The sequence below is a fragment of the Aquila chrysaetos genome, chromosome 6 (genome assembly GCF_900496995.4).
Source record: "Aquila chrysaetos chrysaetos chromosome 6, bAquChr1.4, whole genome shotgun sequence".
Taxonomy (NCBI): Eukaryota; Metazoa; Chordata; class Aves; order Accipitriformes; family Accipitridae; genus Aquila; species Aquila chrysaetos.
The window spans coordinates 27,377,449-27,393,059 of NC_044009.1; the positions used below are offsets into that span (position 1 = coordinate 27,377,449).

The window sequence follows — 15,611 nt, forward strand, 5'->3', positions numbered from 1 at the left end:
TGGGGAGGAGAGGGAAAAATCATTACCAGGTATGTGTTCCACATCTTAAGAAAAAAAGAATACTGCCAGTTAAATAGCTTACACAGGGTGGTTTGAGCATGGTGTTTGAGAGACAAAAATGACTGCCTGAGTCATGCTTGAGTTTTGTGCAACAAATAACCTACAAATTTTTGTCTGAAGCATACAGGCAGCTTTAATAGGATGCTTGTTTGAGTAATTGTTTACAGTGCAAGCTGTTTTGGGACTCAGTTTCCTGAAAGAACTGAAATTTGTTTGTCTCCTTCTGTAATATGGGAAATGTGTATTTTGTATAATTGACAAAAATGACACTTAAATATGGAGATTTTGGGGTAAGGGATGGGAATGAACGTTGTGAAGCATTTATGCGTTGGAACAGGGAGGGACATTAAAAAGTTGTTAATGTTATTTCTGTTTCATAATTAAAATAATCATTCTGCTTTTTTTTGTTTGTAGTGAAGCTCATTGTTTAACAAGAAAAGGAATAACTATTCTATTTTACCTCAGGCGCTCTATTTGGAGTTCTCTGTTCTTTTTCTTCTTTCTCCTGAATCATTCATTTTGATGCAGTTAACTGCCCCCCTACCCCCTCCCCCCCCAAAAAAAAACCCAAACCAAAACCGCAACCAAACAACCCACCAAACCAAAAAGTTCCGTATCACCAAAGTTCCGTTTGTGTGCATGAATGCTGAAGTATCCAGATAACTCCAGGTTGCTGTCTGAAGCCCTGTACCTGGAATTAAAGAAAAAAAAAATTTTTTTTTGATCTGCTTTTTATTTTGACTGGATACTGGCGCCTATCTTGATTGCATATTTCTGTGCAGAATTAGGCTTATTTTATTATATGGATTGATTTGTGCAAGTATGAACTCAGAAAGACTTACACACAGATGCCAGTTGCTACTTTGTGTAGGCTGGAAGAGGAGGTTGTGGTTCAAACATCCTGTTGATCTGTCAATGAAATACAGAAGCCTAATCACAGTGAATTGCAGTTCATAATGCAGTAAAAATGGGATGAGGGTAAGAAGGGATTTGGAGACAAAAGGAGCAGAAACATTTCCAGCTGTAGGTTAGACATACTTATTCTGGCTGTTGGATGTTTTTCTTTAATTGAAGACCTGCTGGTGGTAGGGTAATGGGAGTGTCCTGACATAAATGCAGAATAATCTATTTAAGTAATTATTATATTCCTGGTAATGTGAGACAGACTATGCAAAAGTGTAATTTTACTTACACTTACTTTATGTCTGAATGACCAAGCAAACAAATGATCTACCTGTAAATTAATTGTAGTTTAATGAGGTTGGGAAATAAGACTTTTATATAAATTATCTCAGTGTCTTTGGTTGAGATTCTGCTTTGATTTTCTTTCTTTTTTTTTTTTTTCCCCACAATGAGGAGGAATAAATCTTTAATTAAGAGTTACATGGAAAAGTGCATATGATAATGTTTTTTCTTCAGTTTTTACAATACTTTGCATTTTGCTTAGTGTTCTGTGCTTCCTTCAGAAGAGTACAAAAGTGTTTTGTCCAGTGCTCATTCTAGTAAAACGTTATAATTGATTTCCCATGCTTGACAACTTTAAATTCTTGTGTTTCAGAGCTGTGAAAATTATCTGAAGTAGAATGGAAGCTTCAGTAATATTACCCATTCTGAAGAAAAAATTGGCTTTTCTTTCAGGTATGGTTTCTGTTTTCCTCAGTTGGTTCCTCCCTGCATAATTTGGATGGGATTTTTAGGTTGGTTATTTGTATTTGCTGGATGTATTTAACAGAAATTTATCGTTGGTTAGCGGTTTGTCATATTTCAGAAGGATCTCTGAAACTTTTAATCTAGTAGCCAAGCTATTGCTGTTGGCATACTGTAGCCTGTAACTCAACCCACAAAGTCGATGTAATGAAGTTTCCGTCCATATATAAAAGAATGATGATTTAGCAGTCATCCAAGAATAATCCTTTCTGGTTTTTTATGTGGTTTTAGAAATGCAGAGGGAATGTTTTCAGGATTTTCTTTAGGAAATTTTTCCTTCCTTTTCATCCCTGTCTTTTCTCCAACATAGAAATGGATGGAAGCAGAATTAGCCATGCATTGCAACATTTTGATTATTGCCAAGTAATTAATTCAGGCAAGGCTGGAATTATCGTTATATTTATTAAAACTTCTTGAATCTTGGGTTGAAGGTAACTTTCTCTTCTCCCCCATGTCAGAGAAAAACAAAAGGGAATACTTAAAGTGATGAATGACATTCTCTTGCTGATTTCATTGCTGTCATAGATAGCTGAGTTAATTCTTGGTGTTTGTCTACTCTAGGGTAGGTAGGTAACTTGCAGAACACTTCTCAACTTCACAAACTGACAAGTGTTGCCATAAATAAAATATGCTTCTGGTTTAGTTTAGTTTATCTAGTCTAGTTTAGCCTGCTCCAGTCACTTGAGAAGTGAAACCTGTTCCTTTTGTTAATAGAACTTGTTTTGCTTTGAATTTTCTCACTGTCCCCAGCAATTGCAAATCAAACTATTCCTGTTTAAAAACAAACAAAAAAAACCCCAAAACTCAACTTACATTAAAGCCTGGGACAGTGGGCAATTTCTTCCGTAGTAATAGCAGATGCATAGTATGTTGGTTGTTAAGCATTACACCGCAAGGGGAAGTTCTCATTAACTAGAGTGCATTTTCAATTTGCTATTAAAGCTGCCTGATCCATTTTGAAATACAGATGTTCTTAGTGGAAAGTAATTTGTTGAGTGGCAGTTTAAATGCTAGGAACCTTTTTGAACCTACGTATTTCTAAGTAGGTTGGGCCTTTTTGGAATTGTGTAGTATTAATGGATGCTTTAATGAATGGTAACGATTCTTGCAGTAGTTCTTTTATGCGTTCTTCAGTTCTTCAGAAATCAGTTCATCATGTCTCTTTAAAGCAATTTTATTCCATATAGTTTCATAAATAAGAACATACTAATGATTAAAAACAAATAATCAGAAAAATTGTATTTTAGGAAAACATTCTCCAGTGTTGATACATTGAAGTCTTTTGTCATTTTTGAGTTAAACTGGTATAAATAATCTTAGCCCTGCCTTCTTTTTCTGGAAGCAAAACAGAGTTGTTTCTAATGGAGCAGCATCTCCTCAGATTTGGAATCCATGGCTGTGTAGCTTCTGTGTTGGTAGGTCATTACAAATAGCAGGGAAAAAAAGGCAAGCTACTGACTTGGCAAAAAAAAACCAGAACGAACGCTTTGGTGCAAAATGAATTAAAAAATTTCTTTGTGATGCTTTTAGTTGCTTTTCTTAACTTAAATGTGTTTTCAGTTTATAAATTACACCACTTCTTCTGAGTTACAACACACATCAAGTTAATTTCCCCATTTTATTTTTCAGGTTTAATTCTAAACCTAAAGGCTCAGTCTGAGTGTAGTGCTTTTTTGTAAGACAAGGAGGTGGTGTTTGCCACGCCTAAAATGACAATGTGATTGGGTTTGCCTCACTAAACATTGTGTTCTGAAGGTGGTGGTAAATATTTATACAATTGTTAATTTTTAGAAAGGAGTTACAAATAATACAACCAAGATCAAAGAACAACTTTGCTGTTTAATTAAATAATTCTTGTTGTTTAGTGTGTTAGTATTGGGAAATGTTAGACTAAATCCATGATAGCCATCACTTCTTAACTGGTAACTTTAGGTAGTATTCCTTTAAAGCCCCATCTGTTTCTTTTCAGTATTTCCTTTAAAAATACAGTTTCCAGTTAATGTGATTCTTAGATGGATAAAGATATACCAGTTATCTTTTACATAAATGACTGACCATCTTTTTCACCAAGGAAAAGAATCTGTGATAACTCCTACCTTGTTGTCTTTTTGCGCTATGGCAGGTTGACAGAATGTTTACCTGATCTGTATATACTTCAGTGCAAGAAAGCAGCACAAAAATGACAGTGCAGGCAGAATACAGATGTTCAAATCTTTCCTAGTAGTAGTGTTTGCAAGCTGGGGGGAAAACGTGCCAGTTGTTACACAAGATGACTTGTCATGAAACTGAATAATTTAGATAATTATTGCAGTCTTTTTGTGAAATGTCAAGAGATTATAGTTTTGGGGTTTGGTTTGTGGGTTTTTTTTGTCAGTTCAGCAAACGCTGTGTAAATCCAGGTAGAAAAGCGAGAATTTCTATATGTCTAGTATCTTGCATGAGTGGGCTTCAAGTGCCAATTTGAAACTTTCATTAGTTAAACCCTGTTCAACACTGGAGTCTTTCAAGACTGAAAGCAAAACATGAACTACTATTAATAGTTAATTACTTTTGTGAGGGCTGGTGTTTGTCTGCCTCATGAATCTGGAAGTAACTTTGAACAGAACGAGTCCCTTCAGTTATGAATCAGCTGTGGTAAGACTAACTTGCTATAAAGGCAAGAAGAAAATGTGTTTTTCCGCAAACACTTCCTTCTCCAGCCACGTATATATTCATTTAAAATGAACAACTTTAATGCTTCACTCATGGGTAGGGGAGGAGAGGGAGTGTTAGATACAAGACTTTACCATTGAATCAATATGGCTTCTGAAGTATTATTTTACATCCACAAATGTACCATTTTCCTCTTATTTGTTGGATGTAATGTGTGCTCACTAAGCAGTGTAGCAAGTGGAGAGAAATTTTTTTCACTCCAAGTGTACAGATGAGAACAAATGTCCAGTTTTTAAAGCATTAAGGTATTCTTCCTTTTTCTCCCACTTTCCCCACTCCAATTTTCAGGCTTTCTGCCATTCAGAAACAGAGAAGGGTGGACAATCTGTAAATAACTGTTCTTTAAACTGTGATTCCCTCTTAGTTTCTGCAGAAAGGATCTATCCATTTGTCCTTTCTCATATAGCACTACTCTTTAATTCTTCTGTTTAGAAATACAGTTATTAAAAAGTGCATTGCTGTTTTCCAGCAACAGTTCTCCCCCAAAAAAGAGAAAGGGAGGGGAACACGACTATTGCAATGGACCACTTAAAAGCAGTAGATCCTTTATGAACATGTGGAAAGTAGGTGTGTATCAGTGGATCTTTCATATTCTTTGGGGAGTTTGCACAGCTTTGGAAACAAGGAAAAAACCTATTGCTATTAAGATGCCAGCGTATGTTGTGTAAACTGTTTTTTCCATTATCTTGCAGAATCTCTAATGGATGGGGGGAATTCTTAACAAATTATGTCCATGTATATGTATGCATCTGCAAGCATTACTGTGCTGTGCTTGTGCACTTTGTCTTATTTCTGCACAGCTCTTAGTATTCTGTAAAAAGTTGTTCTGGTTAGCTAGAACTTCAGTTCTACCAATATTAAGTGACTTTATGAAGCAAAAGCATGATTTAATGGCTTTAACCACATGAATAACACACTTAATTTGAGAATAAAGATGTTCTTTCTCGGGTTACAGAAATTTACTTCGCTTCTTTTTCACCCCAAATAAAGTTGAGATTATTGTTATCTTTGTACAGTTTTTCTAAAATACGGAGAAAAATATTTAGTAACTGCCTCCTACATGTACTTAAGTGGCTCTGTAGTTTGTTTTTTTAATAAAATAGCTAATATATTAAAACTTATTCTAAAAAATAATAGTGAAGAAAATGGAAAAGGCTTTCAGCTACTCCATGTAGTGGAAAATTTGAAACTGGTTTGATGTAGAGATGGGTATTAGTTTAAAAAAATACTCAAGGATTAAAAAAATCCTTTCACCACCAAACTTTAAGATGGCTGAAATTGTGGTTTAGTAAGCTATAAATTCAAGCACTATATTCTTCTGGAGTATGTTTGGATTCATTAATGTTCTTCACTTCACGTGCAAATTGCCCTCTCCACTTCTCATACTTCCCTTCCTGTTCACCCCCACCAAAAAAACCCCACCAAAATATTTGATTGGGTTTTGAAATTAAGATCTCTCTTTTTTTTTTTTTTTTTTTTTTTCCTCCTCTCTGCTGGTTATAGACATTAAAAGATTGAAGGGCAGAGAGGAAAAAAAAAATTAGATAAGGTGGTTTGCTCAAAAGGGTGAATACGTGAACTAGATGAATTGCTCCAAATTAAGTGGAAAGATCTGTCACAGCTACCTTTGCCGCTTTTACTTAATTCTCTGATGAGTTAATAGCCGTTTAGGGGCAAATGTTTTGGTCTCAAGGCCTTCTGCCTTCAAAAGATCACCAGTGATGCCCTTGTACTTGGAGATGTGATGATAAGAGTCAACTGCACACCTGATTTCCTTCACTCTACAGCACTTGCTGATTGGCCCTTTCAGGGAGCTATGTCCGTATTTATTTTTCATGGGATCTTGTTGTATTCAATGGATTGGCTTCAGCTCCAATTTAAGCATTGAGTAAGAACCTACTCCAAATCCATTTTGGTTACTGGTTCACACCTGTGTGACTCAAAAGTCAATCATTTAGCAGAAAGACCAGAAGAGAAAATTTCAGCTTTCTCTTAAGATCCACTTTTTTTAAAATTGTACCTTTCCAGAGGCTTTCTTGAGTTTGTGTAGTCAAAACCAAAACAATCCAAACCACAGCTGTAGAACACAGCCTACTTAAATGCAGCACATCAGCATCACCTAACACTTGATTTTACTGGATCTCATAATGGACATTTAAATGTGAGGCCAGCTCTTTCAATATTTTTGTTGCTGATACTGTTTGTATAACTTTTACCAGAAAGGTTTGAAAACACATATGAAGATTAAAGCAACTGGTTGGAAATATTTATCTTAATTGTGAAGTGACTGTTACATGTTTGTAAGTAGGTCTGGAAATCTTACATGTTTGATGAATGAACTACCAATTTCGAGTATGTGCCATGGGCAGCCTGTGTGGTACAAGATCCTCCTTTGTGTACCGTATGTTTCTAGGAGGTGGTGTGTTCCAGTTGGAGCTGCTGGGTACATGCTCACCTTGGAAGCTTACCAGGTTTCTGACAGACTGATAGTGTAGAAGGTCTAGAATATACTTTTTAACAATGTAATCTAGATATGCAAAAATAATGCTTCTAGAAAAATTGATTTGTGTTGTTTATGTTGAAAGTACTAGATGAAAGGCTTTGACAGCTACAGATGTGGTCTAGGCTCTGAAGCCTTGGTGATGCCTTAAAATATCAATGTGGTGAATGAATCCTCACAGCTGAGAGGTGAAATGTCAGTTGTGATTTTCACAACAACTTTAAAGATTACTTTTATGATGTATATTGAGACCACGTAACTGCAAAGTATTTCTTTTACGTTAAAGCCATCACATTACCTTTCTAATGACTTTTTCCCCCTGAAATAGGAGGGAAGGACAGAAGAAGTGGCCTCATTCTGACAATTCCATTATGCCTTGAACAGACGAGTATGGACGAGCTGAGTGTCACACTAGACTACCTTCTAAGTATCCCAAGGTGATTTTAAAGGCATTCTGTTCAGGGCTGCCTTCTTTTCAAGTGGTAGAAGGGATCTTTTATTGTTTTTTCTTTTTATTTGCCTTTCAATACCTAATGAATTTTACATAAATATTTGTTTAAATTGTGATACTGTCTGACTGAATTGGAAGCATACATCCCAGTAAACTAAGGGATATCTACTAAGGCTTGCATATGTCCTTTTATTCTGTATATCTGGCTTTGGGGTTTTTTTTGTCTTGTGTATTTCCTCACTCCTTTCTTGGGATATCTTTGGTAATTTCTTTTTAATGACAATGCACTTAAATTACTATGTAAATTAATGAGTCATTCTAGTGAAGCTCCGAAGTTTGCAAAGGTAGCATTGCCCAAAATAAAAAAGCTTCCTCCTCTTTGCGCCTAATCTTTGTAGCTGGTAGTGCTTAAGTTTGCACTGAGTCTAAAAACATACGAAGTCTTACTGAAGTTAGTGAGCAACTCAAATGTTTAAAGATACTGCTTAAATGTGCTGAATGACAACTTGAGTATCCTGCCATCCAAACCTTGCTGTAAAATCATTGTTGATGAAGTTCTGTGCATGTAACCCTGCAAGCTTATAGTGACAATTTTTGGTCCTAGCTTAGTTAACTGCATTTTTTTTTTTTCTTAAGATCCAGAGATCAATCTTTATCATAGCTTTGCTTTGTTCTCTTGTGCTGCTGATTTAAAAAGGAAAGAAGCCTCTCGTATAAATGCTTGCTTTTGTATCCCTTTAAGTTCCTCTTCTGGAAATAGAGGAGCAATGGCATAACTGAAGACTGTTTAGTGTACTTTGCTTATTGCAATCTATAAATGTTTTTAAAACTCCATTAAATGATCTGATTTGTTTGTAATTAAGACTTTTAAAAAGTTCTGATTGGGGAGAGAGAAGCAAAGACTCAATTCAGGGTGCTTACATGTAATACCTCAATAGGTATGTGAATGTATTGCACAATGTTTTAGTTGTGGAAGTTTTAGGGTTTTTCAAACAGCTGTTGTCTCTTGTAAAGTCATGAAAATACCAAATGGTCCTTCGTGCAGGTCATCTCATTGGCTTAAGGACTTGGCTGTATATATGGAACAGATGCAGGCATTGTTGTTCTAGCAAGCATTAATTATTCCGCAGTCTCACCCTGATGTATGTTTTTACATACATTAGTGTAAAAATAACTGTCTGAAAATTCAACCACAGTACTCTTTGTACTCGGTACAAACTGGGAAGTCTGTTTGAAAGCCAAGTTCGATGTTCCCGTGTCTAATGTTTTGTTTGTCAGACATGGAAAAAATGATCTCTCTCTTATGGTGGCAGTAGGGAAAAAATCATTGTTGTTCTTGTTTGTATGTTGTTTTTTAGTGGGGAAATGCAAACTTTTTGGCCGAAGCGCTTGCCTTTTTTGTTCTGGAAAGACTTGCTGAACTGTGTTTGAAAAAAGGAAGGGTGTGGGTAGGGATGTTGTCCCAAACCCAGATAGCTGTCCAAGAAACATTAATGTTACTTTTTTCCCCAGATTCTATGTGTAAGGTAACCTAATATGTTTAACTTTTAATTCAGTTGTGCATATGTTGTAACCATAACTCTTTTGAAATGTGCATTCTAGTGTTGATGGATAGCTGTGTCCAAAATTTGAGAGGCATAACTGTTTATAGTGTCTTGGGTAAAATTTCTTTGGGGTGTGTGTGGGGTGAGTGTGTGTGTGTAAAGCTTTCCTAAAGCTTACAACAACTTATTGCTAGCGTTTAAGTCTACTGTTATGCCTTGTTTGATGCTATTTAAAATTCTTGGATTCTGAAGAGGCCTCTTCAGAATCCAAGAAAAATAAAAGTGGCAATGTTATGCTATTGTCTGTGCATACTGAAGTTTGCTTCCTTTGTTGTATTGTTCTCTGTATTGTGGCTGAAATCACCAAGTGTTTTTTTGTATTTTAACTTCCATACAAACATTTATGTTTGTGTTGGCTGAACTTTTCAGAAGTGGTAGCTCAGTTTTGACTCTGGTTGGTTTGGTGTTTTAGTTTTTTAATAGATTTAGTAGTAGAGAGGAGCAGATGCTGATACTGCTAGATTATGAGCCTAAGGAAGCCATGTCTCAAGATGCTATAGTAGCGCTATTTATCTTGTTCTTAAAAGTAGTGGTATTGTGTCTCTTGAGTTCATTCTGATTAAACATTGCATGCATAAAGCCTGAATGTTCAGTGTGCTTCCAGAAAAATCATGTGTGTGATCTTAAAGGTTCCTTAAAACCAAAAGCATGTATGGATTGGCAGCCAACGTTGTAATTATTTTTTCCTAAATAGACTAGTAAGGTGCCTTTTTTTCCCTTTTTTTAAATTCCAAGATAAATTTGTCTTCCACCCATACCTGAGGAAGCTCAGCTTAAACTTGAAATAAGTAACAGTTAAATTTCTCAGTGTGAAACATAATGCTTAGTGTTACATGCAAATTGCTTTCGTTTTTCTAAGCTAAGGAGATCACAGAAATGACTTTGTTTTGTAATTGCAGATTTGTGTGCTAAAGATCACATAATGCTTCTCTACCTCATGTAAATGTCATGGTTTTTAGTTACTTAAAACTTTGCCGGACACAAAAATTTTAACCTGAGACATGATATCTAATGTGGTAACTAATGCTAAAATTATGGGCTCGCTTCCATGTTCTCTTCTGGCTGCTGCTGTGCTCATTGTGAGAAGGTAACGCTTCCCACCTGTTGGTAATATCCAGAGGTTGCTGCCACAGTTGAATGCTGCCCAACTGTTGTGAGCACCTTGTTGCCAGCTTCAGTTGGAAGTGAGTTGGAGAGGTCTTTGTGGGAAGGCACGGAGAGTGAGGAAAGTTTTCACTGTTTTCTCCCATTTGGTACTTGAGCAGAAGTCCCTTTGAATTCTTAGCTTTGCAGCAAACTGTTTTCAGCAGGGTTTTTTTGTAGTATGCACAGACTCAAACCTTATTAGAAGAAGAGATTATGTCAGTCTAAAATATTGTAGATCCCTATGCAAAGCCTCTGTCCTTGTAGAGGCTTTTTGTGCACTGCAATTTCTAGTCCATTTGTTCAGGAAAGAAATTTAAGCATGTTTAGATGGTTTCCTGCTTGGACATGCATCAAGTGATATGTAGCTGTATCCTCAAACCTGTGGCAATGCACAAGTAACCTTGTGAAAACTGACATCCCTTTGTCTTCCTTATGAAACTGTAAATCCACCTTTTCTTTCTGAGGGTTTTGTGAAGTTTATGGTTATGAAACCTTTTCAGAATTGCTAAAGTTTAAATAAATATTTGTATTATGAAATACACCTCAGTGCTACTAAAAAATTGTAACTTGGAATATCTATTAATATGCTTGAGCATTAAAATTGAAAGTTATTTCTAAATGAGTAAACATAAGGTTTAGAAAACAGAATTTTTATAAGTAAAAAAAAAAATATGTAGTTGTATTTTTCGGTAGAGTTGAAATCCAAAGTCACTGTGATATGACACTTGTTCATGAATTTTATTTTTTTTCTAAGTGTTTTTCTTTTTTTAGTGAGAAGTGTAAAGCTAGAGGATTTACTGTGATAGTGGACGGCAGAAAATCTCAATGGAACGTGGTAAAGACGGTTGTGTTAATGCTGCAGGTAAATAAATTTTCATACAATCATAGTTGATTAGTTTTATAGATGTGAACCCAATAGCTGTGTTATTGTAGAGGCAGTAATTTCTTTATTGAGAAATAGACAATTTATGGCCTTTTAAAATCATAAAATGTGGTTCTGTGACAGAGTTCTGTGCAGGAAGAAACAATCTGAACAGCGGATGCTGTACCTCGCTCAAGTGAGGGACAAATTCATTACATGCTGAGAGCACATGATTGTAGACCCTTTCCTAAACCAGAGTTTTAGTTAAAAAAAATACAGAAGTACACTCCTGGAATTGTCAACTGTGAGTAGTAAGAATGTGTGCAGGGCAGCAGTTCACACTGATAGTGCAGCTGAGCAGGTTCTGATACAATATGCTGTACTACTTGGTTTCCATTGGAATTGGGTATAGTTGATTTTGTTGTGTATAATAGTCCAAATCACAAATTATATTCTGGATGCTATACAAAGTAGGAGGAAAAACAAAAAAGTGCCAATTCCCAATTAAAGAAATTCATAACTATTTATTATTTTAGCTTTTCAGAACGGTGGGGTTACAATAAAGTCTTATTTCTGCTAAACAGTGTAGGTTATTTTCTGGTCTCAGTGGTCAAAGAAAATGTGAGATACAGCACTCTTGTTTAGAGAACTTGGGCTACTGTCTGTCTTACTGCACAGATGATTTCTCTTTATCAGAGCAGTTTTCCTCTCACACTTAGATGAAGCCTCAGAAAATGTGTCAGATATGAATAATTTCATTTTGTTGTCCTGTGGGCTCACTGTTGCTCCTGGGTTTTTGAGTCTGTTTCAAGGTGTCTTTCACCTGTTCTTCACTAAGATGGCATTCCTATTAATAGAGTTATAGTAATTGGATCCACTATATTCTGATTATGATCTTCAGTGAACTTTCACTGCAGCTAATGTGGCATTGTGACATTTAGCAGGAACTTCAGCTAGTGGGGAAAGTAGCTATCTGCCCATGCTCAGATTTCACTGGCTTCCTTGTCAGCACACTTCCTGCCAGTGTGAAGCCTGCAGAAACATGAGTTGCACATCTGTATCTTTAATTTGACAAGGAAGCAATAAAGACGACTTTTCCTATGTAAACTAATCACTTGTACAGACCACTTGAGATTTTTCTCTGCTTGGACACATGTAGCTCTCAAAGGTGCTGGCTGGTCCTCAAACAGACAATTCTGTGTTAAAAAATTTTGTCTACTTTTAAGTAGTTTTTGCATATTCATTAAAATGGTGCAAGAATGAAATACCTTTTTTTATTCAGTGCTATGATTTCTGAGTTGGATGTGTTTAACTTCTTTTCTCAGAATTATATTTTTATAAATAAAGCGAGGTATTTGGAGAGAAATCCCATGGATTGTGTCATCTTTATGTCAGTACTGTGATTACCTAACTGTTGCTTATTGCTATAGCTGATGACTTGGGAGTGATCAAGAGTTTCTGTTCCTTGATCTACATTCAATGTGACAATATAAAATCAACTTGGTAGGTGAAATTGCTGGTTTAGGCTGAGGAATGGCTTCCTGGTAATATTTTATGAATTAATATGCGGAAATGTTAATAATAAGCCCTCTCATTCTAGTCTAAGCAATATGTACTAGAGAAGTATAGGATATAACAAAGTATACAATTCTTTTCTAACTTTATGATTACTGTTTCATTCTACATATCAAATGACATTGGTAGAAAGCTTTGCCCTTAACATTTTATTTTTTTTTTAATGAAATGCCATAAATAAAATTAAGTCTAGCCAATAATTCATGTTTCTCTGTACTGATGTAGCATGGACTAATGGTTAGGCCTCAGGACTGGGAGTAAAGAGGTTAGATTTTCTTTTCAGTTCTGACATGATTTTGCTATGAAATTTAGCACAATCTACTAAGAAGGATGGAGCCAACATGTGACGTAGCTGCAGCAGACTTAGTTTAATTTCTGTCAGTAGATTTTCAGTTCTTGAATAGATGATGACGTATAAGTGCAATTCAGTTCTGTGGTAAATGAAGGTTTAATCTTGAATGTTTTATTTATTTATTTTTTATTTGTTTTACAGAATGTTGTTCCAGCTGAGGTATCGCTTGTTTGTGTAGTAAAGCCAGATGAATTTTGGGATAAGAAGGTTACGCATTTCTGTTTTTGGAAAGAGAAAGATAGACTTGGCTTTGAGGTATGTAGAACTTTTGTCTACTTCAGAAGAAAAATACCATTTCTGGAGTACTAGAATAACTGCATGAAAATTAATGTCTCTTTATAAATAGTTCTATTTCAGACACTTTGTGGATATCCTTAACAAACCACAATGGCCTTTTAACTTCTTCCTTCTTTAATAAGAATATTAAATGAAGTAGGTTTCAAATCAGAAATGTGTGGCATTTAATTCTTTGTTCAGCAAGAGGATAAAGCTGTTTGATACATATTGTGGAAATTTTGGGTAAGAAACTGTTGTACAGGGTTTAGTGTGAAGTTTTTTTCATGACTCTAATGTAACAGACTGTAGAGATACATGTTGTATGGTGTCACTAAATCAGTAGTAACCATTTTGAAGAACATCTTGTTGCTGTTGCATGCCTCTTCTCTCATTTTTTTGAATTCTTTGACATCAGTAACAAAGATTATAGGTCCCTTCAGTTTGCCAAATATAAGCTGATACTGTTCTTAGCTTGTGAGGCAGAGTCTGTACAAGAGTTTACACACTAATGTTAGCAGTTCCATTCCTTTATCTTTTTGGGAGGTTAATGGAAACCTCAATTTTCCCTATTTTTAGAAAATTATCTGTTTCATCAATCTTGCCAATCATTTTTGAAGTTAATATTGTTTGAACTACGGCAGGCTTGCCGTGCTCACCAAATAGTAAAATGTCTACATGTTTTGTACAACAAAGCTCTTAGCATCTTTTTTTTGTGAAAGAGATTGAACAGAAAAGTGTTCTGCAGCCTTGTCCAATGCTCTATAATTCTTCCTGATGGTAAGGTTATAACGTTCTTGAAACTCCTGTAGAAAACTTAGTTCAGGGGAAGTGGGAATTGGAAGGTGGTAGCTGAAAGGTTATGTAACTGCTAAATAATATAAACCTAAAGACTCTATTATCCAGATACAAGACTTAACAAGATAAAATTAATATGAATTAACAGCAGTGTATCAGACTACCTAGAATAGGTGGCTTCATTTTTGGAAACAATTCCTGCATGTGAAAGTGCTCTGAAGGAGTGTGGGGGTAAGGGGTAAGAGTCCTATTCTCAATCAGATGACCAAGCCTTTTTTTTTTTTTAAATCTGTTTTAAGATTCCTTTTATTACATTACTTCATTTTTGTAATCTGCTTTAGAGTCTTATAAGAAAGGAGAGTAAGGAAATCCTGCATGTTTGCCTTCAGGTTGTTTATCTTACAGGTGAAGATCATATTTTCTCTTTGAGTAGTTCTTTAAAGACAGGTTTGAAAAGTAGCCCAAGTTCAACAGAGCAATCCAAAGAATCTCTGAACAGCCACTTGTGTGTTTGAAAGTCTGCAGCCAGCAAGATATTCACTAATAAAGGTAGTGAAGTGCCTGAAATTTTGCTACTGGAAGTGGTTCCAACTATGTTAAGCTTGTGACTTGCATTACAGTTAAACTGTCTTGGGTTTCACAGATGTCTGTCTGTCCCTTCACCTGAATCTCTTGAGGGGACTGGCAGGGAGATGTGGTCAAAGTATATTTCCATCCTGAAGTTCAGCATGTAGTAACTCAATCATAGCTTCTTTAATCAGAAACATGAGTATGGTGGTGTCCACCTCTTTATAAACTAGCCTATTCGGAGCACATCCAAGATGAGAATTAAAAAAAAAAGACTGAACCAATCGTCTGTACTCAAAAGGATGATTTAAGCGCTGATGTTTAGAAAGTGACTTAAGTTTGCAATACTCAGTTTCCCATGGATGCTCTCAGGACATAAGGCAAACACTAAGTCCAGAGTGTGGCGGTAATAAAGGTGAACCCCCCTCTTTAGAGTTGCTACTGTCTGATTTAGGCTCTCTTCCCATCTGCACACCTATAAATATGGTCCTTGGGCAAGTTCAGGAAGCCTTTGAAGTTGTGGTGTAAAAATTTTTTACAGTGGTTGTTACTGTATACATCATGGTATTGCCAGTTCGGAAATTAATCCTTTAGAAGGTTCTTCTTGGATTTTTCTTTAATATGACTCAGCTAGAATCTATTTCTAGACAAATAAGCAGAAAGCCTACAGAAAATATGTTAATGAAGCAGGAATAATTTTACATGGCTATGATAATAAAGGATTTTTTTGTTTGACTTTAAGGATTAGCTAACAGTCATTAAATGATAATTCTGTAATGAAATCTAGTAAGCTTCGTAATTTTATGAAGCATGTTCTGTGCCAGTGATGACATTGGCATAGACCATAGGAGTTGTGTAGCTAAACCTTTTGGTTTCTGTTTCTAAACTACTTTTTTCATTACTGAATCATAGACATTTCTCCCTGATCTGAAATTTTGATCTAAGATTCTTTTAAATTAATAGTTCTGATTTTTTAGGAAGAAGAAAATAATTGAAATATTAGA

At 35.6% G+C, this 15,611-nt stretch overlaps 1 protein-coding gene across 6 annotated transcripts in view; it reads left to right on the top strand.

Annotated features, from left to right (window-relative positions):
* Positions 1-15,611, top strand: part of SESTD1 (SEC14 and spectrin domain containing 1) — a 62,323-nt gene that overhangs the window by 11,069 nt on the left and 35,643 nt on the right. For all 6 annotated transcript variants that reach the window (XM_030017925.2, XM_030017920.2, XM_030017923.2 and 3 more), the window contains 4 exons: positions 1,619-1,698; positions 7,308-7,416; positions 10,952-11,042; positions 13,111-13,224. In XM_030017925.2, the coding sequence (XP_029873785.1) occupies positions 1,644-1,698; positions 7,308-7,416; positions 10,952-11,042; positions 13,111-13,224 (369 nt within the window). In that variant the 5' untranslated portion in view covers positions 1,619-1,643. The remainder of the gene's footprint in view (positions 1-1,618; positions 1,699-7,307; positions 7,417-10,951; positions 11,043-13,110; positions 13,225-15,611) is intronic.